This window comes from Bos indicus, chromosome 2, assembly GCF_029378745.1.
Source record: "Bos indicus isolate NIAB-ARS_2022 breed Sahiwal x Tharparkar chromosome 2, NIAB-ARS_B.indTharparkar_mat_pri_1.0, whole genome shotgun sequence".
NCBI lineage: Eukaryota > Metazoa > Chordata > Mammalia > Artiodactyla > Bovidae > Bos > Bos indicus.
Window position 1 is genome coordinate 25,817,407 of NC_091761.1, and position 24,058 is coordinate 25,841,464.

Here is a 24,058-nt window from a genome sequence, read left to right on the forward strand (position 1 = left end):
GTGCCAGTACCATACTGTGCTGACTGTGTTCTTGACTGAAGGTCATCTGTCTTCTCAAGACCCCTCTACTCACATGGTTCTTTCCTTCTGGGTTCCAGATGCCATGTCCTTTCCTTACCTTTTAGGTATATATGCTAACAGCGCCACTCGCACTAGCCCCCAGGGTACGATAGTATCCTATATAGTTTCCTTACATTCTATCCATAACCTTTTACTATAAAATAATCCCTTAACAATTCTCAATCTATCCTAATTTGACTGTACAATCTATTTCCTGCAGGGATGCTGTCTGATATGTTTCTTATTATACACATACATGCATGTATCTATCTATCTATACACACACACACACACACACACACACTCATATATACACACACATGTATAGACTCACACCTTCAGGCCTCCATGTCAAGGTAAAGAGCACTAACTGTAATAGGATAGGCAAGAAAACACTGTTAGGTGGTGAGTAGACTCAAAGGAAGTATGTAAAATGTTACAATAGTGAATCACAATCATTTTCTGAAAAATATTTTCTAAAATGCAGACATTGCAATCATTTTACTACCTGGGGGGAAGATGTCAAGACTCTGTCAACACACATACCTCGTTACCAACTCAGATATCTTCTCTTTACAGAATTATATAACTTTTAGGGAATTCTGGCATGACTTGATCAAACCTATTCACTTTTTAGTGAGGGCTAACCGACTGCCTAAAATCAAGTCAAACACCTCGTCTCTAGACATTTGATCAGGTTTGTTGTTATAATTGGGGGATTTTATGAGGTTTTGTTTTGTTTTATCTGTATCTTGATTTTTTTCTAAATTCTATCTAGTTATAATTCAGCCTTCGATGAAAGAGAAAAACCAACAGCAGTTTTAAAACTCTAAAATACAACATATGAGATTCCTGGGACCATTAATATTTTTACAAAATTAGTGGCCTAAGAAGTCAAAGCAGGGTAGCATCTAAGTTCAGACTGATATTAATGAGAACCAAGAAGAAACTGCTTTCAAGGAGAGCATAAATACTAATATATGTTGTGTATAAATTATCTGAGCATTTACAAGTGGCTCAGAAAATATTAATCCCATTTTGTAGGGAGTTCAAAGTAAAAAGCAAAATAATTTTTTCTCAATCTTTAAGTTCCAACTTCCAGTCTAAAATTCTAAGAATTTTCCTTCTCTATGAAGCATGGAAAATTGAACAATAGCTAAGTAATATTTTTTAATTAAAAAAAGAGTTAAGGTGATGGAGAAATAAATGAGGTTCAATATTTTAGTCTTTTCAAGAATTCTGAGGTTTAAAAAAAATTTTTTTAAAGGGATCAATGTTTTTTTATTTTAATGAAGAAGGAAAATACTATAGCAACCTGCCTTGGCATTTTTGAGAACTAGGTAGCTCTATCTTTTTTGGATTGCATGTGTGTCTTCTAGTCCCAAGACCTTAGATCTTGGCATTAATAATGTCTTGGATGTGGTCATAGCTTTTAAAGGTTATTTGATGAATTACAGAATGAACGGCCCCAAAGAGAAAGCTATAACAATCTACAAATAGTTGAAGAACTAAACCCGGAAAAAGAAGTACCTTTTTTTTTTTTCTTGTTCAGTTATTGGGAAACAGGAAGAGAAGTCCTTCTATCAAGCTTTCTAACTATAAAATTGATAGTCTTCAAAGTTTGTCAGCTACTTTCACCAGTACAGATTCTTAACCTGGGATGAAGACCCCGATGGGACTATGAAGATGTCTGGGGAGAGCCTGGCATTATGCACAAAATAGTATAGCTGTGCATTTGCCCATTTTTCTGGAATTAGGGGATGTGGATTACATTAGTTTCTCAGAGGGGCTCTGGATATAAAAAGGTCTGCAAAAGAATGTGTGAAATCAGCCTGCATGACCATGTGTCAGGAGTGCTACAGAGAAGATAATCACTCTAAGCTCAATGTTTATAATTCAATGGTTACAGATAATGTAAGCAGAACTTTAATGCAGTGTGTGTTCAATCCTCTAATCACTCAGTCATTATTTATAGGTTGTCCTTCAGATGGGTTAATTTGCTCAGAGTGGTGGGTTGGAGGGAACATCTATTTTAACTTCCCCTTTATGGGGCAAGATAATGTGATGTACTTTTTCCCAACGCTTTCCCACAGAATTTGTTTGGTAGAAGCTGCAACATGAAGTGGGTTCACCATTAATAAACTGAATGAGAGGATGCAGTCTAGAACAAAGAATGGCAGCCCACAGCAGATGAGAAGAACCTGGTCCCCAGATGGCAACCGAAGTTGAAAATCAGAGCGCAGAGTGCAAGTGTGAGGCTGGGAGCTGAACTGCTCTGGGCATGGATAAATATAGCAGTGAAGGACAAACAGAATGGACACTTTGTAATTTGACCCTTGGAGATCTGGAGAGGATCCTAGGATGCTCTGTCCCCGGCTCATACCCCAAACATTCAGACCCTGGGTAATGAACTAGCATGCGAACTGTCCTTTTGGAGGACAAATCAGTTAAGAGCTGAAACAAGCCTCGAGCTCTTTGCACTTATCTGATTTCTACACAAAGGCAGAATTTGGCATTTAAAGCCCACTGGGAGAGCCCAGCCATTGTATCCTGGCATCAAAACTTCTCCTTTGAAATTAGGATAGTGTGTAACTCATCCCTCAAGAGCTTTGCAGATCTCTTGCATTTGTTTCTGGGGCCTGTTTGAATTTGTTCTTTTAAAGAGGCTGCTTAGAGAAATTCCCGGCACCAATGTAATGAAAAGGGATATCATTAATTTCTTCCTTTAAAAAGGAAGGGTCCCTTTGGGACCACTGATCGCCATGTATATTAGGTTAGACAAATCCAGCCTAATATCTGGGTAGACTGGCTGTTCTAATTGCTGACTGCCAAGCAGCCTAACGGACCTTCTGCATAGTGGAGAACGAAAACGGGGTTTTGAGACAGAGGGAGCTCTCAGAATCCCTTATACCATTTAGGTGGATTAATGAAACATAACTCTTTCCCAATACACAAATTGCCAGACAAAGAAAATATCAACAAATTAGTCCAACTCGTTTTAAATGTGGTAAAGTTTCAAGGTGATAAACTCTTCAGACTTGTGGTGGCAATGGGAAAAAACCAAGTGCAGTTTTAGAAACCAGCACACTCTGTAAGACTTGGCAATTTGAGCAGAAGAAAGGAAGGAAGGAGTTGTTAACTTGAAATTAAGTACTCAGAAGGATTATCTGAGGAGTGGGGAAAACGCAGTGGCAACAGCTAAACATTTATTAGGTGCTTTACACATGTCAGGCTCTGTCTTCATGCATTAAGCCCATAATCTGGAGTCAAACTATGGTATTTAGGATGCACACTTAGGGGGTGACCTCTAGGGAGGAGGAGAATCATAATCAGGAAAGGGTATCAGAAGGCTTCTGAGATGCTGGCAAGTTCTGTTTTCTGACCTCAGGTGTAATTGTATAGAGACTTCATAATAATTCATTACACTGTCCATCTCTTTTATAAACCTTTTTTCTTTTTTTTCTGTCAGCATGTTACATTTCAGAATTTTAAAAGGTATCTGATGTCTCAGTGGGTAAAGAATCTGTCTGCATTGCAGGAGACACAGGTTTGATCCCTGGTTCAGGAAGATGCCCTGGAAGAAGAAATGGCAACCCATTCCAGTATTCCTGCCTGAAAAACCCCATGGACAGAGGAGCCTGGCAGGCTCCAGTCCAAGGGGTTGCAAAGAGTCAGACATGACTGAGCAACTAAGCATTCACGCACATTAAAACAACCTCAATGTTACATCTCTCATGTGAGAGCCTTTCCTGGTGTGAAAAGGGAACAGGCAGAGAGGCGGTCCTAAGATGGCAGAGGAATAGGACGGGGAGACCACTTTCTCCCCCACATATTCATCAAAAGAACATTTAAACGCCAAGTAAATTCCACAAAACAACTTCTGAATGCTGGCAGAGGACATCAGGCACCCAGAAAAGCAGCCCATTGTCTTCGAAAGGAGGTAGGAAAAATATAAAAGACAAAAAAAGGAACAGGCAGAGGGCCAGAGATATCCTTCTCCATTCTATCTGGTCAGTTCCTGATCCCCTTCAGTTCTCAGCTTTGGTGTCAGCCCACTGACCCTTCTCTGCTCCCACAAGATCACAAGGGTACCCCTGTCAGAGCATAGCTCCAGGGGCCACTCTTATTAATATCCTGTCCAGAGATCTGCTTTCAGGTTTACTTGTCTATTTCTCCCTTAGAATGTAAACCCACGAGACAATCTTGGCTGTTGCTCCATTATATACCACTGGCACCCAACACAGCACCCACCACCACCACTTAATAACTGCTCAGTAAACACCAGCTGACTGAATACTTGAATCAATGAGTAGTAAAGGTGCACTTCATGCTCCCCCACCCCTCTTTGAACTTAAACCAACAATTTCTCCCTTGCTAAATTCAGTTTTTACTGAAAGAAGACAGCCCCAGAGTCTTCCTCCGGCAAGTTTAAGTAACTAGGAGTTCTAGTTACTTTAAAGAGTCAGATAAAAATGAAAAGAGAGAAAAACCTTACCATGGTTCTGCACACAGTCATATAACCACAGATTCCACCCCCCACCCCCCGCCCCACTTACGTAATTTTGGACTATGTCTTTCTTGCCTCCCTGTAACACTTAGAATTGATTACATTTAATTTAAGGAACACATTTGTGTCATGGTCCTTACACGCTCAACTACTGAACAACCAATCACCTTGTTCCTCTTAGGCTGTTTCATTTTGAACAACCAATCACCTTGTTCCTCTTAGGCTGTTTCATTTTCTTAGGGAGTAGGTACTATGCCGAGAGTCAGGTTTATTTAAAAAATTTTTTCTCCTTGATTACGTGCATAAAAAAATTCATTACTGCTCCACAAAACACACTGCTGAGAGAATGAAAAGACAAGCTCCAGACCGGGAGGAATATTTGCAGAACACATTATCTCACAAAGGACTGGTACTGAAATATACAAAGAACTGGTACACCCTCAAATAAGAAAGCAAACAGCACAATTTAAAAACGGGCAAAAGATCTGAACGGACACTTCACCAAAGAAGTTATACAGATAGCAAATGAGCATATGAAAAGATGTTCCACATCAGGGAAACAAAAATTAAAACAACAATGAGATACCACTACATACCTATTTAAACAGCAAAAAGCCAGAACACTGACAACACCGAATGCTGGTAAGGATGAAGAACAACAGGAACTCTCATTCACTGCTGGTAGGAATGCAAAACGGTGCAGCACTTTGGAAGAGAGTTTGGCAGTTTCTTATAAAAGTAAACATACACACTTACCATATAATCTAGCAACCACACATTTTGGTATTAACACAAAGGACTTGAAAAACTTATGTCTACACAAAAACCTGTACAAAAATGTTTATAACAGCTTTCTTCATAATTGCCAAAACCTGGAAGCAACCAAGACATCCATCAGTAGGTGAATGGATGAACAAACTGTGATACATCCATATAACAGATTATTTTCAGCAATAAAAAGAAATACACTGTCAAGCCACATAAAGACATGGAGGAACCTTAAATACATATTGCTAATGGAAAGAAGTCAATACGGAAAGGCTAAATACTGTCTGATTCCAACTATACGACATTCTGGAAATGGTAAAACTATGTGAAAGTGAAAGTCGCTTCCAGTTCTTTGGACTGGAAAATACAGTCCTTGGACTTCTCTAGGCCAGAATACTGGAGTGGGTAGCCTTTCCCTTCTCCAGGGGATCTTCCTGACCCAGGAATTGAACTGGGGTCTCCTGCATTGCAGGCAGATTCTTTACCAACTGAGCTATCAGGGAAGCCAAAATTAACAGTTGCCAGGAGCTTAAGGTAAGAGAGAGAGGGATGAATAGATGGAGCGCAGGGGATTATTAGGCAAATAAAACTATTCTGTTTGATATTGCAATGGTGGATACATGTCATTATATATTTTTCAAAACTCACAGACTGTACAATGCAAAGACTGAACTGTCATGTAAATTATGGACTTTGTTAATAATAATATATCAATACTGGCTCATCACTGTAGCAAGCAAGTCACTCTAATGCAAGATGTTAATAATAGGGGAAAATGGGGAGAGAGGGAAAGGTGAGGAGAGTAAATGGGAACTTGCTACTTCGTACTCAATTTTTCTAAAAACCCAAAACTACTAGAGAAAGCTATTAATTTAAAAAAACTAATAAAATTTATTACTCCCAATCTTGGAAAACAAACAAAAGTAAATAGAAGAAAAATCATTCCATTCCTACTACACAACTGTGTGTTTCACTTTAAAGTTGAAAAGAATCCTTTAAAATGAAACAAAGGAGCCAGCCAAGGTTAACAATGAGTTTATGCAGTTTCAAATACATAAAGTAAGAAAAGAATGTAAAAATTAAATTCCTCTTGGCACATTTTACAGCCACGCCATCAACATCAAATTCTGGAAGCCAAGCACCCTAACTTGACTCACTCCCTCCACCCCTCCCCACCCTGCTTGTTTGGCAGCTGTGCTCCTGATGTCCTGGGTCAATGCCAGAATCTAACTTGGCATTGGCAAAGAGTGCATCCTGACCTAATGCACTCAGGAAAGCACCAGAAAAGTTCCTACTGATCTTCCTCAGATACATTTACATTAACAATCTAAGCAGAAATAATGTCCCAAAACTATGCAACTTTGTAACATGCTTTAATGAGCTGCAGGAATGAGAACATGCTGTCACAGGGCTTTCCCTGAGGTACATGACCATAAGAACTGTGGCTGACAAATGACCTCCATATCTTCTACCCACCAGCCCTCAAAGGGCAGCCACTTTTCCCTCTAGCCTCAACTCCTGCAATGGAGACAGGATCTCACCAATTCAGCTGGCTGAGGGGTGGATGGTGCCAACCTATGTGGACTGCATCCTTTCTTCCTTATCATCATCACCTCCAAATTTCCGGGAAAATGGTCTGTCAAGGAATCTTTGCCTCTTGCTAGGTATTCTGCACAGTTCCTATAGAAAGCCACAATTTTGCACAGAGGCCTCAGTCGGCGTAAACTGCCATGAACAGCAACTGATGACCCAAGCACTCTGCATTCTCCAAAATTATGAAATTAAGCAAGACAAAACCAAACAACAGCCAGACAAGATCTAGTAAGAATGAGGAAAGTCTTTTAAAGGAAAGGTGTGTGATTAACATAAATGGCACTAGGTTAGAAATCAAATTTGGGATTAAGAGAACTATAATTTCTCCCCTTTTTACTTCTATTTATCTGCCCATTTATCTGTCCTCATGCTTTCAATTCTTTTGCAAAAAGCCAGGTAACAAACTTTATGGCAATGACATATGTATTAGAGATACATGCACATATTCAGATCTGGTAGAGTTTGGAGCAGTTTTGCCTTGTGGGAGGCTGGCAGAGGTAGTAGAGTTTATAAAAGACAAAAATCTTTTAAAGGCAGTAATTCCTAATAATTTTATAAATTGAGACACTTTTAAAAGTCTGGGACACTCCCTTCATCCTCCTCTACAGCAAAGTGACAAGTAACTGTAACTTTGTTCCGGACAATTTCCTGACAATTCAATGAGACCACTTGAGATAAATATGGACACTCAATATGTTACCAAACTTGCTTTGGAAAATGACAGCTGCAAAGACCAAGCTGTTATAATTGCATTTGTCTCTTAAGTGTCTTATTTCACTGCCTGGCCTGTGTTTGGTATACAGTAAGTGTTCAATAAGTGTTTGTTAAGTGAAAGAATAAAAAAGCATCTATATAAAGTTTACTTTTTCTGATTCAATGTAATATCATAGAGATAGGGGATGTGGTTCTCAAAAGGTAGCATTGTATAACCCGGGAATGTGATAAAAATGCAAATCCCTCCTCTCCTGTACCCCACACAAAACTGGAAACTATGGAATGGACCAGTAATTTGTATTTTAACAATCACTCGGGTGATACTAACACTTACTGAAGTCTGAGAATCACCAATTTAAAAAGGATCCTTTAAGAAAGATTACCTCCCACACTGCTGCTACTGCTGCTGCTAAGTCACTTCAGCGTGTCTGACTCTGTGCGACCCCACAGACGGCAGCCCACCAGGCTCCGCCTTCCCTGGGATTCTCCAGGCAAGAACACTGGAGTGGGTTGCCATTTCCTTCTCCAATGCATGAAAGTGAAAAGTGAAAGGGAAATTGCTCAGTCGTGTCCGACTCTTCACGGACTCATGGACTGCAGCCCACCAGCCTCCCCCATCCATGGGATTTTCCAGGCAAGAGTACTGGAGTGGGGTGCCATCGCCTTCTCTGAACCTCCCACACTAAAGGTTAAGAATTCCACACCAATAGTACCTTCACTATTGCACTGAGAAAAGTCCTGAGACCGAGGCATCATGATGAGAGTTTATGGTGAATTCTGTGACACCCAGGCAAGAAGAAAAGATGGCTCAGCATTATGGGAGTCAAAAAGAGCAGGGATTCGAGGCTTGAGAGATTATTAGTGGTCTCCAAGTCTTGTATGTGGCTTTCTGTCGTGGCCCTGGGTGTGGGAACGGGGAGGCCCAGTAGCCTTGCCTCCATAGGGTCTGGCTCCCACGTGCTTTCCCAACAGGGATTATGTTGCCTTTGAGTCTCTGTTGTAGGAACATGCTCTCCCTGTCAAATGGGTGACATCTGAGCCCTTTACGATCACAGTGGTTGTGGTTTGGCAAGCTGCTTGCATCCCCTTCCAAACACAGGCAGCAGTGTGAGCTGTAGCAGAGTGTAGCATAAATCTAAGGCTCAGTTTTGCCCGATACAATGATCTAATTAAAAGTTAGTTTTCACCAGTCAAGTTCAACTTCCAATATTATTATAGGGTGACCAACTTGTCCTAGTTTGCTTGGGAAAATTCCAAAAAATCCACATCTTGGAAAACCTTCAGTCCCAAGAAAATTGAGATGTTTGGTCACCCTAATGATTTGGGGTTCCAAGGATAAAAACACAGCCCAAGTTTGCTTTCTGATAGCTGAACTTCTGCCAAGACCAATAAAATTTAGTAATAAGTAGTGAGAAAGGCAGGAAAATAAGAGTAGATGGCATTAGAGAAGTAGTGGGTGAAAGAAAATGTGTATGACTTGCTCAGCAAATCTGAAGACAATATGGAACCAGATCACTGAATTCTAAAGCCACTTTGATGGGGACTCTACCATACCCCGACACTGCAAGCTACCAGAGGCACCCCCCTGGGGAGGCTAGTATAATACCACCTCTCCCTGGCTCCCTGAAAATGTACTAGACTCCATTTTAAAAAGCCATATAGCTAAAGTTACTCTTAGCAAATGCAATGACTTTTTTTACCTTCCAAAAGAAGTATGAATAATTTATACCACTCGTAGACAAGAAGATAACCAAGGGCAGGACTACCTAATGTCAGTGAGGTATCACAGGCCCTGACAATGAAGGCCCTTGAATAAGTAGGTCACAAACTTAGTAGCGTACACTTTACACTAAGAAAATACGGGTAAAATACTTAGTATGTGCCCAAAGTCGATAGTACATCTGTGGCAGTTCCCTTTCTTTCTTTCACTGGGATTTCCTCACACCCTCAACTCAGATTCCCTTTGTTAAAATATAGAAAAAACAATTAAAGTTTGGTTTTTATACCATCACAAGGAGAAAAAGAGAGAAGGCAAAAGGAAGGTATGTTATAAAAAATGAGCACATTAGCAATAGCAGGAAATAACAGCTTTGTGTTGAGAGAGAAGAAAGTTAAAATAAACAGGTGCATTAACTAAAAATCATAACAGTTGAGAGTCATCTATTTTAAGGGTAGATGACTCGGTGGTAAAGAATCTATCCACCAATGCAGGAGACATAGGAGACTAAGATTTGATCTCTAGGTCAGGAAGATCCCCTGGAGAAGGAAATGGCAACCCACTCCAGTATGCTTGCCTGAAATTCCATGGACAGAGGAGCCTGGTGGGCTATAGTCCATGGGGTCGCAGAGAGTTGGACATGACTGAGTGACTGAGCACACGAGGTGGTCCCATTTCACAATGATCTCCAAGGAGCTCTGCATTAGCACCAGTGTGAACTGTTACTAATAATCATGTCCCAAGACATTGTGAGTAAGGAGAACTGTGTCCAATACACTCAATATGAAAGGGGAGTCATAGTTTTAGAAAGTTCCAGCTGTCTGGAATATGTAACTTAATAGAATATCTCATTTCATTGATGATGTCTATCGTCTCTCCTCAAACCAGTGGTTTCCATTTCACCCTTGCTACTCAAAATGTGGACCCTGGGTCAACACCATGGCACCACCTAGAAGCTCTTTAACACTGCAGAATCTCAGGAGCCACCCCGACCTGCTGAATCAGAACACTCTTTTTAACCAGATTCTCAGGGTTTGGTAGGACATGCATCACCTGGCTCCTTACCTTCTATGGTTCTCTTTCTTGCTCTCTCAGGTCCAGTCACCCAGGTTTCCTTCTACTCCTCCTGTACTCCACACTGTCTCCTCAGGGCATTTGCCTCAGCGGTTCCCTCTGCTTGTAATGTTCTCCTCACGCCCTCTCTGTGCAGTGCTCTCTGACCACCCCGTTTAAAAGTTAACCATCCTCCATCCTCGTCCTCCATGCTTACCACCCCCGATCTCCCTTGCTGTACTTTTTCCCCTATAATACTTCACCTTTCTAACATCCCACACAACTGATTTAGGATTACGCTTATTGCTTATTGTCCCTTTGATGAATGGAGAAGGCGATGGCATCCCACTCCAGTACTCTTGCCTGGAAAATCCCATGGATGGAGGAGCCTGGTGGGCTGCAGTCCATGGGGTCTCGAAGAGTCGGACACGACTGAGCAACTTCCTTTCACTTTTCACTTTCATGCATTGGAGAAGGAAATGGCAACCCACTCCAGTGTTCTTGCCTGGAGAATCCCAGGGATGGGGGAGCCTGGTGGGCTGCCGTCTCTGGGGTCACACAGAGTCGGACACGACTGAAGTGACTTAGCAGCAGCAGCAGCATGAAACTGGGACTTTTTGACTGTGTTGTTCCTTGATGTCACACGTGACCAGAACAGTGCCCATGAAGTGTAGTCTACAGGCTGACTCTCGCCTCTGGTCTCAACTGGATCACTGAAGAAACTTAGAGTAGTTTAAGTTAGAGTAAGAAATTTAGAAAATTATAAATCAATTTGATATTGACACAACACCTAAATGGGTGATTATTTACCTAGTAATTCATTTCACTGTATTTTACAAAAATATCAGACTGTGCAGTTTGAAAATGAAAACATCCAATTCCAATTTGTTTTTTTTTTTTTTTTTTTTCCCAATTTGGTCTTTTTAAAAATAGTTTGAGAAGCACTGGCCCAGGAAAGTTCCTGGCACTTAGTGTTAATAATTGTTTGCTGAAGAAATAAAGAGAAGAACAAATGCCTGAAGAATAAACTTTTACATAGTAAAGGACTGCTGCAGTCCACGGTGTCGCAAAGAGTTGGATACAACTGAGCAACTGAACTGAGTAAAGGCAAATCAGGTTTGTATCTATGCCTGGCAGTCCAATTAAATAATTTCTGCCTGGATTAGTGGCAACGTGATTCATGTTTTGCACTTCCTCGATATACTGTGCTTTCTTGTCCCATGTGAAAAATATAAGGCTCAAATGATCAATGAAGGAAATTTCTGAGACTCCCTGAATAACTGACTGAAGATAGCCTTTGTCCAAGCCCCACATCTGGACACTTTTTTGCCTGGCTGTTCTGAGCAAAGCTGGCCTGATTAAGTAACTTTAGATTTATTCCCTGCTTTCCCCTACCCTCACCTCCCTCACATCTCTTTATAAAACAATGCAGTTAGCACTCACTGAAAGTTAGAAGGCAAGCTTGTTGGATGTTAGTGTTTTCTTAAAACTGAAAAGGTCATAATATTCTCAGGCTTCTATAGAATCATGGATTGCAATAATGGATCATTTAAGGCAATGAATTGAACACAAAGGTATAACCGGCTAAAATGTCTCTTACAGAGTAAATACACTCATTTCTGCAGCTTATCACTGTGAACATATAAATAAAACTGGAAATCTTTTGTTCTTCAGCCATCTTTGTTGGCTTCTAAGGTCAAGAGGAATCTGGTTTATAAAATGCTTTTTCCTGCCCAAACCTTCCTTCCCTCTCCCCCTGTTCAAAACAATAACAACAAAATGAAATGGCTTGGATTTTTTAAACTTGTCCCACTGGTATGCTATACCTCTTTGGGGGTGTTAAGAGACCATGGACAGAGGAGTCTGGCGGGGCACTGTCCATGGGGTCACAAAGAGTCAGACATGACTGAGCGACCAAGCACAGCACAAGAGACCTTTATTTTGTTCCGGGATTGTTAGAAGTACAGTTTAAAACTTCTCTGACTCATTTACTTGAGCTTTATTTCATTCTTGCTTCCACTATATCCTATCACAGTTGTGAATGCTTAAGAATTCAGTTTGGGGACCCAGGCTAGTTTGCAAGGACAGAATTCGGAAATGAAAAGACATGGTTCTAGAGGGTTTAAAATCTAGTAGATGCATGTAAATAACTGTAATACAAGGAAGGACGTGATAAGTACTAAAGGAAAGTCAAAGCACTCAGAGGGAGCCATGGTGGACTCTGAAGAATGGAGGGGACCTTGAGAATGAACAGTGAGGCAGAGGCAACAGCATGAACAAAATCACAGAGGAGAGAAAGGACACACTTGGCATGCATGGAGGACAGAGAGTAGTTTGGTATGCCAAAGCACAAAATGAGGAAGAGACACCAGTGAAGACAGAGCTAGAAAGGAAGACAGGAAGAGTTAGAACAGAGACAGCCTTGTATGTTGTGCCAAGAAGCTTAAAGTTGATGCTAGAACAACAGGGAGCCACTGGAGATTATGGTGGAAGAGAAAGTTATGATTAGGGAATGCTTTAGAAGAGCTCCTCAGATACCCATGCATGAGGCAAGTTGAGAGAAGAAAAGAAGCAGGAAGACCACTTAGGATACAGTTTACAAGAGTTTAAGGAGAACTCATAGTGATGGTGGCAAACCAAACAGAGAAACCTCTAGATGGGAAGGAAGGAGCAATAGTGACAGGAAATACATATGAACATTTGCAGCAACTTATTAATAAGTTTGACTTTTGCGGACACTTATCTAAAGGCAGGGAAAGATGATTATAATCCAACATGTCTCTTCGGTAGTTAATTCAAAATGCAATATATTTTTACTCCTCCTAAACGATACCACCAAAACTTGATGCCTCAAAATAAGAACTTTATTTCTCGACCCGTTTTTCATATTTAACTTTGCATTTGTATAATGTCAATAGCATAAGTACCATTGCAACACCCGACATAATAGTGTACCGTTATGATGAGCCAGACACCACACTGTGCCCTTTACTTCTACTAGCTTATTTAATCCTCAATACAACCTTTTGGCTATGAATTACCATTTCCCTCATCTTACATGTGTAAGTCCTGAGGTAAGGAATTGTTACATAAAGCTATGTAACAGGAAAGCAGAGATTTGCATCCAGGCAGATCTGACTCCATAGGCAGAATCTGTGCCTTTGGCTATTCAATCATGCTTTAAAATTTTCTTTTTACACGTATTTTAAAGTAGAATGCTAGAAGAGAACAAAGACCAGATGGAACAAAGAAAACAAATAACAAGATGACTGCTATAAACCAAAGTATGTCAACAGTCACATTAGATGTAAATGGTCTAAACATCCAAATTAAAAGGTAGAGATTATCTGTTTGGATAGTGAAAAATGCCAACCAAATTCTTGCATAATAGATTCTATTCCACCATGTGATCTTTTTCCTCAATTTCCATTTTTGCACCACTCTTCCCCTTACCTCAGTGTGGCCTTATTCCTGAATATTACCTGGCTGTGAGGAAATTAGTCCATTGGACATATTTATCATTTTCTGCATGTTCATTTAAAAGGTTCTGCCATAATACACGAATCCTCTCTCATCTCTCTTGAAGAGTTAAATTTCATATGGACTGAAGGTCCTAACACATATATCACACATTCTCTACTTCATATTTTACCACTTTATCACTGAAACAGACTAAGAAGAAACTTTGAGAAGTCTAAGAAACTACTATATATTGCAGAAAAATAAATGAGGTCAACAGTAAAGGCACAGTAGTTTCTTAGTATTCGTATTTTAAGTTGAAAAGATTTCTTCCTTGGGAATGATCCAAAATGTGTTTAGTATTTTCTGGTTCATAAATATTTCTTATGATCTTGCTTCTAGTTTATCTTCCAGAAGTATTGATTATAGCTACTCATAACACCCCAAACTGACTTTTACCATATTCTGTAGCAAGAATTTAGAAAGGGGGCAAAAAATATCATTTTCCATGAGTGTGGCAAGATGTCTGTATTCTTGCTAAAAGAATAGCCATGTTGCCAAAAGGGCAGAACTACTCTCTAAATCCATATTCTTTACCAAGCCCTAGATTTTGACTCTGAACTATTTGCTTCGGTCAGTTGTCTATCTTCCCTGTTGTTGTTGTTTTTAATATGGAATGCTTTGCAAATTTGCATGCCGTCCTTGTGCAGGGGCCGTGCTAATCTTTGTACCTTTCCAAACTTAGTATACATGCTGTTGAAGTGAGCACAAGAAAGTTTTAAAGGAGTTTCTTAATTTAGGCTTCTTACAAGTAAAGGGAAAAGTATGATCTTTGATATTCATTTTTTTTTTCCTTCAGAAAAAGTAAACTTAAGTGGCACAGATAGGTAGTAAACTGCTACTTTTAATGAAAGTTTTGTTTCCAGTCTTTAAGGCTTTCTATATCTGAATGTTCTGCTAACATTAGCCCATACTAGCATCAGAGTACTGCCTTCTACACAGCCTGTCTAAACAACTCATTAAAAAGTACACAAGCATGCAAATACTAGAAATAGCTTACAATTCAAAATGTTCTTCTTACCAGATTTTGCAGGGGCTCCCCTCGAAGGACTCAGTCCTGGGCAATCTGGAGCAGCATGGCATGTCTGAAAAGACAGAATCAGTCCCAGAAACTGAGTGCTTCAGAAAGACCCAGTAAAATAATTATTACTTTTATCCTCTGATGAGTCAGCCTTTAGAACTTGGCTTCCATTTAACTAAGGGACCCTGAACTTCAATCATACTAGGGAAAAATTTAAGTATATTGGGGTCATGTGGTGAGTTGCTCATGCCTTACAGTAGAATTGAGTGGAGGTCCTCTCCTTGGGGGCAATTAGCTGCAAAGTCTCAACACCTTTGCCTCATCCATTTATTTATTCCTCTGAACAAGCCAACCTAGCCCCCTTGTAAATTAATTATAGTCCGTATAAAAAACAGCTTGTGCCGATTTTCTCTTATACTTAATTTTTATCCCTGAGAAAGAAAAAAGAAAACCTATAGGAAGGTATTAATCTACTTAACATTTCTAAGTACATCATCCAAAGGATTTTGTTTTTTTAATCTTACATATGCTCAGCAGAGTTACTGGCAAAAACTGTACATTTTCTTCATTTCATCCTTTCAACATCAAATAGTAGGCAGCAAAAATTGGATCAGACTTCAAAGCCTGCTGTGGGCTCCAAGTCACAGAGAGACGCCTCCATTTCACATATTGAATTCGAGCAGGATATCAAAGTGCTACCAAAGAACCTCAGGTCCTTACTCAAAAAGAGGCTCTAACATCTGTAGAGAGTGGAGTGTACAGACAAACCACCTCAGGGATCAGCTAGCATTTATTCTCAGCAGCAAATTTCCAGGCTTTTGATTCTCTCTTCGCTGTACCTCCCTGCCTCTCTGCTGAACCAAAATTCTTAAGCAAGCTGGGCTTTTGTCTCAAAGCCTTCAAAATATCACTAACAGTTCATGTCTGGATGGCTTGACCAAGCAGCCACAGACAGGCACCATGACCACAGACTAGGACGAGTGTGTAATAAGGATAGACAGTTACTTCAGAGTCAAGGATGTCCAGCTACCTTATTTGAGTGTCCTGCGAAGACATCACACCCTTTGGAAGAACTCTGGGCTTGTGAATGCCTAAAAATAAAAATATAATAATAATTATTATAATAATATTTTTAGAAGGCTTGAAAAAAAAAAACTTACAGAGGATTGCTTTCCTCCAAAGATGGATCAGAACAAACTCTCATTCAGCATCTGTTGCTTTCCATTCCAATCCTTGGTTAGGAGGACATGGTCAGCTTAAGGAAATGTATCCTATCAGGTGCTGCTCAAGTCAGCCTGAGATCCTAAGACCCAAGACCCTGCCCGTTTAAAGTTGTGTGATCTAATCTACTTTACTGCTGGGTGTTCACAAACATTACCAAGTAGCCAACCATGATGCTAAGGCTGAACCTCCAATCCAGCACCTTAATCACATTGTTAAATAATTCAAAATAGATCCTGTAGTCAAATAAGTCTGGGGAATGCTAAGCTGTGTGTAGTTTAAGAGGTTTCCTTATTGCAGAATGATCTTTGACAATATGCATTTAAGGATTTCTAAAATGGGGTGTGTGAGGGAGGGGGAGAATTCAGTTCCCTAAACTACTTTGAGCAAGAAATTTAAAAAGTGATAAATAACATCTGTTTAAATACTATTGTTTCATGGAGCAAAGTTTGGAAAAATCAACTTATATAAAAAATCCAGAAATTGGAACACATGGTATAAAAGTGTGATGAGGGACTTCCTTGGCAGTCCAGTGATTGAGACTGCACTTCCACTGCAGGGGGCATGGGTTAGATTCCTAATTGGGGAATGAAGATCTCGTATGCTGCACATTATAGCCAAAAAATGGTAGAAATTATTTTTTTAAAAATGTTTTAAGAGTGTGATGATTATAACTCACTCACTGCTAAAACCGGCTCTTACAATTCCTTTCAGATGGAAGCCAGGAGTATGGAAAGCACTGACTAGGCGAAGGGAAGTCTGGGTATCTAAGTCCTGCTTCAAAATCCATCCTCTCTCTCTGGGTGTCTCTGTCTCTCTTACACATACACACAGGCATGCACATTTACACACATTCAATTGGGTAAATTTCTATGGTATTCTGGGTTCTAGTTTTCCTCATCTATAAAATGAGGGGATTGAAATAAACTATTCCTAAAAGTTGACTCATTGGAAAAGACTCTGACGCTCAGAGGGATTGGGGGCAGGAGGAGAAGTGGACGACAGAGGATGAGATGGCTGGATGGCATCACTGACTCGAAGGACGTGAGTCTGAGTGAACTCCGGGAGTTGGTGATGGACAGGGAGGCCTGGCGTGCTGCGATTCACGGGGTCGCAAAGAACGAATGAACTGAACTGAACTGAAGAACTCTCCTAGTTCTACATTAAAAAACTGTTTATTTAAGCTGAGCATTTCATTTTCTGAATTTCTGTGAATGGTTCATTAGTATTACCTTCAAAATGCATCTATATATAGATTATAAGCAATGTATGTAAGAGCTCAGTCATATCCAACTCTTTGCCACCATATGGGCTGTAGCCTGCCAGGCTTTTCTGTTCATGGAATTTTTCAGGTAAGAATACAGGAGTAGGTGGCGATTTCCTACTCCAGGTTATAAGCAATATACCCATCTAAAAATATCACATCAATATCTGTGGAGAGGAGACTCTGCTGATATATTTATTTGTATATATACTTGTTTGTCATATGTCTCCCACTATGGAATGTTAGCTTCCAAGCAGGTAGGGACACAGTCTGCTTTATTATATACTCTGTATCAACACTTAACCCTGTACCTAGTACACTATAAGTGCTCAATAAATATTTCACAAGTTGAATGAATAAAATGATGACTAGTGGACTCCCAAAATATGGACCATGAAGAATACCCTTTACATTAAAATTGAATTAACTAGCAATTATATAGTTTTCATATTTTAAAAATGTGTTTATATATCTAATAAGGATTTCACAATCATTTGAGCTAAGTGCTTTAATTGCCTATATTATACAGATGAAGAAACTATAGATCAGAGAGGTTAAGAGGTCTGCCCAGGGATTATGGCACATACCTGGCAGAGCTAAGACACTGAGCCCTGTTAGTCTGATCCCAAATACTCTGCTCTCCCTCTGAAGAATGACCCCCATGCCCTTGGGCCCATGGAACGCATTCCTGTCAGCTTAGGCAGGTCCTAGTGGCAGTGGGACACCTACAGAGAGGTGGATTCAGGTCTTCCAGGAGTCCTGGTGGGCTCTGGAGAAAATCTAAGGAAGATAATTTGGCTGTTGAATTACCAAGGGGTCTCTAATTTCTGCCTTTCCTGCCCCAACAAAAGAATGAAACCTTTTAACTCCTCTAGTTTGCAAGGATTTTCAGGACCCAAAGGTCAGTGCACATACCTTCCAACAATACACTGAGGGTTGGCTCATCAGTTTGACTACTTTGTCATTCAAATCTTTGGGAGGATCTAACGCATCTCAATATAATTTTTACATGTGTTACTTGGTTTTAAAAGGCAAAGGTAGAATGAGTAATGTCCAAAGGCAAACAGATTAGAAAATACTTGATTAAACAAAGTTAAGCAGGTTTCTTTCCTAAGAAGATTTCCAGAATCTTTAACTTAATAATATGCACAATGAAACCTCAACAGTAGGAGAGAACAGGCAGCATTTCCCAGACATTATCTTGACAGTGGAAGCCTCCCTTCACTGGGGCATGTTGAGGCCCTGGTTCTTACAACACATCTTAGAAAACACTAATCTGAGCAGCCCTTATGTGAAACAACTTTTGCCTTAAAAGAAAAAAAAAGGGGTATAAGTCACTTTTCTTCAAAAGTCTATAACTGCTTCAACTCTTTTGTAGCAATTTTATCAGATATCTTGTCATTTGCCTCAGAGACTTGAGCCTGGCAGCAAATGGATAACACTTTGCAAGTTGTCATCACCAAAACAAAGTCAATACTTATTACCTGCGTATGTGCCACCAGACCATGGTCAAACATGGATACATGGTTATCCCACCTAATACTTCCAACAACCATGTGGATTAGTTCTATTTTTATACCCATTTTACAGATGAGGGAATTAAGGATCCAGAAGCTAGTGACTCCCTGGTGGCTCAGCTGGTAAAGAATCCACCTGCAATTCGAGAAACCTGGCCTAAATCCCTGGGTTGGGAAGATCCCCTGGAGAAGGGAAAGGCTACCCACTCCAGCATTCTGGCCTGGAGTATAGTCCATGGGGTTGCAAAGGGTCGGACACAACTGAGCAATTTTCACTTTCAAGCTAATGACTTGTTTAAATGTCATAACTAGTAAACAGTGCAGCATTAAACCTGCCTACATAAAAAGGAGACTCCAAAGGGAAATCACTGATTCAGATACAAACGATCAATTGCTGATAAAATGTTAGACAAATGGTTGATGGTGAATAGGACGTGCAATATGGTGCCAAAGCACCACCATACAGATTCCTTCTTTAGGTCACAAGGAGAGTAAGGGAACTGCGTACTGGATATTTATACCACCTCAATTCAGTGCCAATCTTAGCACCACTGATGCCCACACAACACTGTCTTGTGACGTGAGACAATATGAAATATTCAACATCACCCAGGATACTTATATTTTTTCATTTAGTTAAAAACTTAACTTTAATCAAAGCTTTTAGATCTAATGTATAGTTTATCTAAAACACATAGTATAGAGGGGGAAAACTAGGACTGCAAAAAATCAAGCAGGCAAATATAGAAGATGAGTTATTTTATGGGATGACTGGTTCATTCTTCTAACAAATCAGTGTCATGAAAAAGGGGAGTCTTGTATGTGAATAGAGATTTAGGGGACATAACAACTTGATATAATGTAATGTCCTACATTAGATCCTGACTTGGACAAACAGGTATAAAGGACCATTCTTCAAACATCTAGGAAATTTTTATTGGTATTAGATGATAATAACAAATTATTTATTTTAAAGCATGGTATTATTTTGAACCTGTAGGAGAAATTTTTTGAAATAACATATTGTTCTCAGCCTCTGTTAGAAATCTGATGCTAAATGACAGAAGCAGTCCATTTGGTTATCAAAGGGCGGTGAATAGGAGGTAGTTGTCTCTCTGGAAATGATCCACTGCATATTTCCAGGGCTCCTGTAGCCTCTCAGAAGCCATGACTGAGGTCTCAAGCAGATTGCCTCAAGGGCTTGGCCACTCCGCTGCTTTATTGCAGTCAATTCATTGAATTGTGGGTTCTCGGGGAGATGAAAACTCTGTCACCATTGAAAACCCTTCTGCTCGGTCTCTCCCTTGAATAAGCCCCCAAATAAACTCAAATCTAATTCTCTTTTCTTAAACCAATCCCAGTGCAACAGGATGAGGGGCAGGGTGAAGGCTGGCTCTCGAGCACATGGCTACTGAGAATGCCATAGCATCTCTGCTGTGCAGCAAAGATCCATGAGGCCAGCTGGCTTTGTCATGCTGGGCTGGCAGCACTAGGGGAAGTCACCTTGGTCCAAAACTGGGTCTCAGCTTTGCAGCCTCCAAAAATTAGTCTGCCAGTTCTTTGAGGGGTAATGTATTTTCAGGAGCTGAGTTGTACTAACCAAACTCAAAACAGTCATATTTGAAAAGTAGAATGCTATTGTGTGACTTTACAGTGAGTACAATAATCTGGACCAAACTTTCCCCCTAACTAATTCGTTGTTATACTCTGCAGACCAAATTACACATTAGAAGGAAAACAGAGGAAGCAGGGTGCTCTTTGAGGATCTGACCAATCAGGCTGGTCTTATAACTGGACTTTTTTAACTTTAGGGTTAGAATCAGTCACTTTTTTTCTTAGACAGGAATAGAGACATGCTGGCTATCCTTTGATTTGCCATTTTCTAGATTTCATTTAAATTTCTTTGTGCAGTTTTTATTAATTTTGATAAAACTTGCAAGATTGTATCTTATCTTTTATCAATTATAATGTAGAATGGTTTCTAGAACTGAGAAACCCACTAGTTGTTCACTAATGAGACAATTAGTCATTCACTTACATGCACATTCTATTTTAAAGCAGCTTATTTTGAAATTAAGGTTACTCAACCTTAATTTCTGCAATCTCTAAATAAGATGGCAGTTATTCATTGTGGGTAGATTTTTCTTAGCTTCCTACTGTCTTCAGATTTGGGAATAGTTCCTGGAAACTCTTGTCTTACTTGGTAGCCCTGGGAGAAAGGCTAATCAGAATAACCAAGCAAATTTGTTCCTGCCTCTTTGACAACTCTGAAAAAAAACCTTTTGTACATGGAGTTTTTAATATGAAGAGGTCAATTTCTTTTTTCTAAGAAGCAGCAATCAATCCACCCTGCCAAAGTTATGCTCAGACTAAGATATTTTAACTAAGATATTTTAACATGGAGACCCATGAATCTTGAGGGAGGCACGCTTCAGGCAAATAAGTCAAACAATTTTCCTTCTGGAAGTTATTACTATGAAAGATAATAGAAAACATAAACACCTTGAGAAATGGTTTCAGTAAGTTCAAGTTCTAAAGATAAATTAAGACGTTTAAGGGATAGTATCAGAGAAGAGGACACTGCCCTTTGTAAAAGATCCCATGCTAACCTGAGTGCTAACAAGGCTTCTTTGTGAGCTGGCCATAGGCTGAACCCAAATGGCAACTCAAGAATTATTGTTTAGTTCTTATATGGAATGTGAACATTCAAAGGGCTGAGGGTATAAATGTGAAACAATATCCAGATCTGAATCTACCAGCATTGTATCAACTATGCATTAACTCTTTCCTGAATTATATCAGCTCGGTGTCATTGCATATTCTTACTACTTGCTGTTGCTAAGTCGCTTCAGTCGTGTCCAACTCTGTGCGACCCCATAGACGGCAGCCCACCAGGCTCCCCCGTCCCTGGGATTCTCCAGGCAAGAACACTGGAGTGGGTTGACATTTCCTTCTCCAATGCATGAAAGTGAAAAGTGAAAGTGAAGTCGCTCAGTCGTGTCCGACTCTCAGCGACCCGATGGACTGCAGCCTTCCGGCCTCCTCCATCCATGGGATTTTCCAGGCAAGAGTATTGGAGTGGGGTGCCACTGCCTTCTCCGATTCTTACTGCTTACATTTATTTAAATAGCTTTGAAAGCACAGAAGATTGGAGGATAATGTTTTAAGAACACAAATTATTAAGTTGGAAGACACCCAGAGTGTATAAGTTAATGCATGTTTATTACAAAAACTGGGAAGTTAATATTTCTAGAATGCTATGTTGTTTTCTATTCACCACCACCACCACAATAAATATTTGCCAAGCACATGCTAAATCTCCCCAGGGTTGTATTCATATTTCTGTGCTTTTATCTGCAATGTCATCTTCTCCCTTGACCACCTGGCCATTGCATCCTTACCCTTTAGCTCTGGCGTTGGCTCCTCTGAAGAGTCTTTCCTGCCCCATCCCCACCCCGGCTACCTCTCCCACTTGGGGCAGAGTTGGAGGTCCTTGGTGTATTTCCACAGTCTACTGAGCATAACCATACTGAAAACTTGGTTCTGCAACTGACTTATCTGGTACTACATCCTGACCAATTAAAAATGTCTGAAAATCATCTACTGAAGGTGAGCTTTATCAAATTTTGATCAAGGGAGAGAAAGCAAAGAGCAAGCACCATAATATTCTTGGCTTTTGAGATATCAGAGCTGTTCCTATTGCTGTGCTCATCAGTTTTATCTTTTCTTCTCTAGTTTTTATTTGATGAAAATGCTCTCAACTCCCAAGTGGTCTGAATATTCACCAATCACTAATCAATGAAAATGAAGCAATATCTGACTTTCTCCCCAAAGTAAATGACTAAACGAACTGGTGGCAAAATGTTTCCTTTTTTCCCTCTTTCTGATTAAAAATATATATTCACTGTTGTACTGTATAAAATATAGATATTCAAGGAGAAGAAAATAAAGAAATGGAAGAATATCCACACCCAGATATAATATCTTGCTTCACATATTTTCAGATGCTTTTCTATGTATATAATATACATTAAAAAATAATGGCTCATGATATATTTGCCATTATAACTTACTTTTTGTATTATGAGCATCTTCCCACATATGTACGTGGAATACAATATAACATTTATGTAATATACACCTATGTCATATTTATGGCTGTACAATACTACATAATTGGTTGGTATCACAAGTGATGTAAGTAATCTCTTATTTTTGGATATTTGTTTCCAGTTTTATGACATTATAAATGTGCTCAGTTAGTCATGTCTGACTTTTTGTGATCTCATGGACTGTAGCCTACCAGGCTCCTCTGTCCATGGGTCCTCCCAGGCAAGAATACTGGAGTGGGTTGCCATTTCCTACTCCAGGGAATCTTCCCAATCTAGTTATTGACCCTGCATCTCTTTTGTCTCTGGCATTGGCAGATGGATTCTTTACCACTAGAACCACCTGGTAAATAATGGGTCATTAAGGATATGTGCATATAGTTATGAGTATATCCAATTTAATTTCCAAAATTTTTCCAATTTTTCATTAGGATAAATTTAATTTAAAGCTATTAGCTTAAATGATGAACAAATTTTCTATTTTAAAGCTTTTGAATTGTATCATCAAATTCTCCTTTAAAAAGTAACAAAAATTAACATTCATAACTATAAAAGTATGAAAGGCCCCACTTGTCATATCATCAACACTGGGTATTATCAGTATTTTTCATCTTTGCTTACCTCTTAAGTAAAAAAAAAAATTTAACCCATTTTTATTTTAATTGACATTTCTTGATTCTGAAAAGGGAAAACATTATTCCTGGGGTTTAATATATGATATGAAGGAAATATAAAAAGCATAGGAGAAATGAAAAGAGTAATCATACAAAATAAGATCACCACTATAGTAGGAAAAAAGGAAACATAAAGGAATGATCACAGCTTTTGTATTTTTTTTTTCCATTGGGTTTGCTACTTGGTAACTTTTCTGTTTTGAATGCATGCACTGTATCTTACCCCAAGTAAGTATCATTACTCAATAAGTTGAATATGCAAATTATGCTTAAGTATATGGATATTTGTTTGCTCTTGGACACATTCTAAATTTTAGAACA

General features: G+C 39.5%; 1 protein-coding gene and 1 non-coding gene across 11 annotated transcripts in view; both read right to left on the reverse strand.

The window, feature by feature from the left end:
- The window catches only part of MYO3B (myosin IIIB), a 486,811-nt gene that overhangs the window by 103,335 nt on the left and 359,418 nt on the right, over positions 1–24,058 (reverse strand). For all 10 annotated transcript variants that reach the window (XR_011570836.1, XM_070803483.1, XM_070803516.1 and 7 more), the window contains 2 exons: positions 15,983–16,043; positions 14,953–15,016 (listed from right to left, as the gene is read on the reverse strand). Coding sequence is in view for 9 of the 10 variants with exons in the window: in XM_070803483.1 (XP_070659584.1) it covers positions 14,953–15,016; positions 15,983–16,043 (125 nt within the window). In the remaining variant the exon portion in view is untranslated. The remainder of the gene's footprint in view (positions 1–14,952; positions 15,017–15,982; positions 16,044–24,058) is intronic.
- On the reverse strand, positions 14,537–14,640 carry LOC139179081 (U6 spliceosomal RNA). The gene has a single exon (XR_011563488.1). It is a non-coding gene; the product is annotated as a U6 spliceosomal RNA (small nuclear RNA).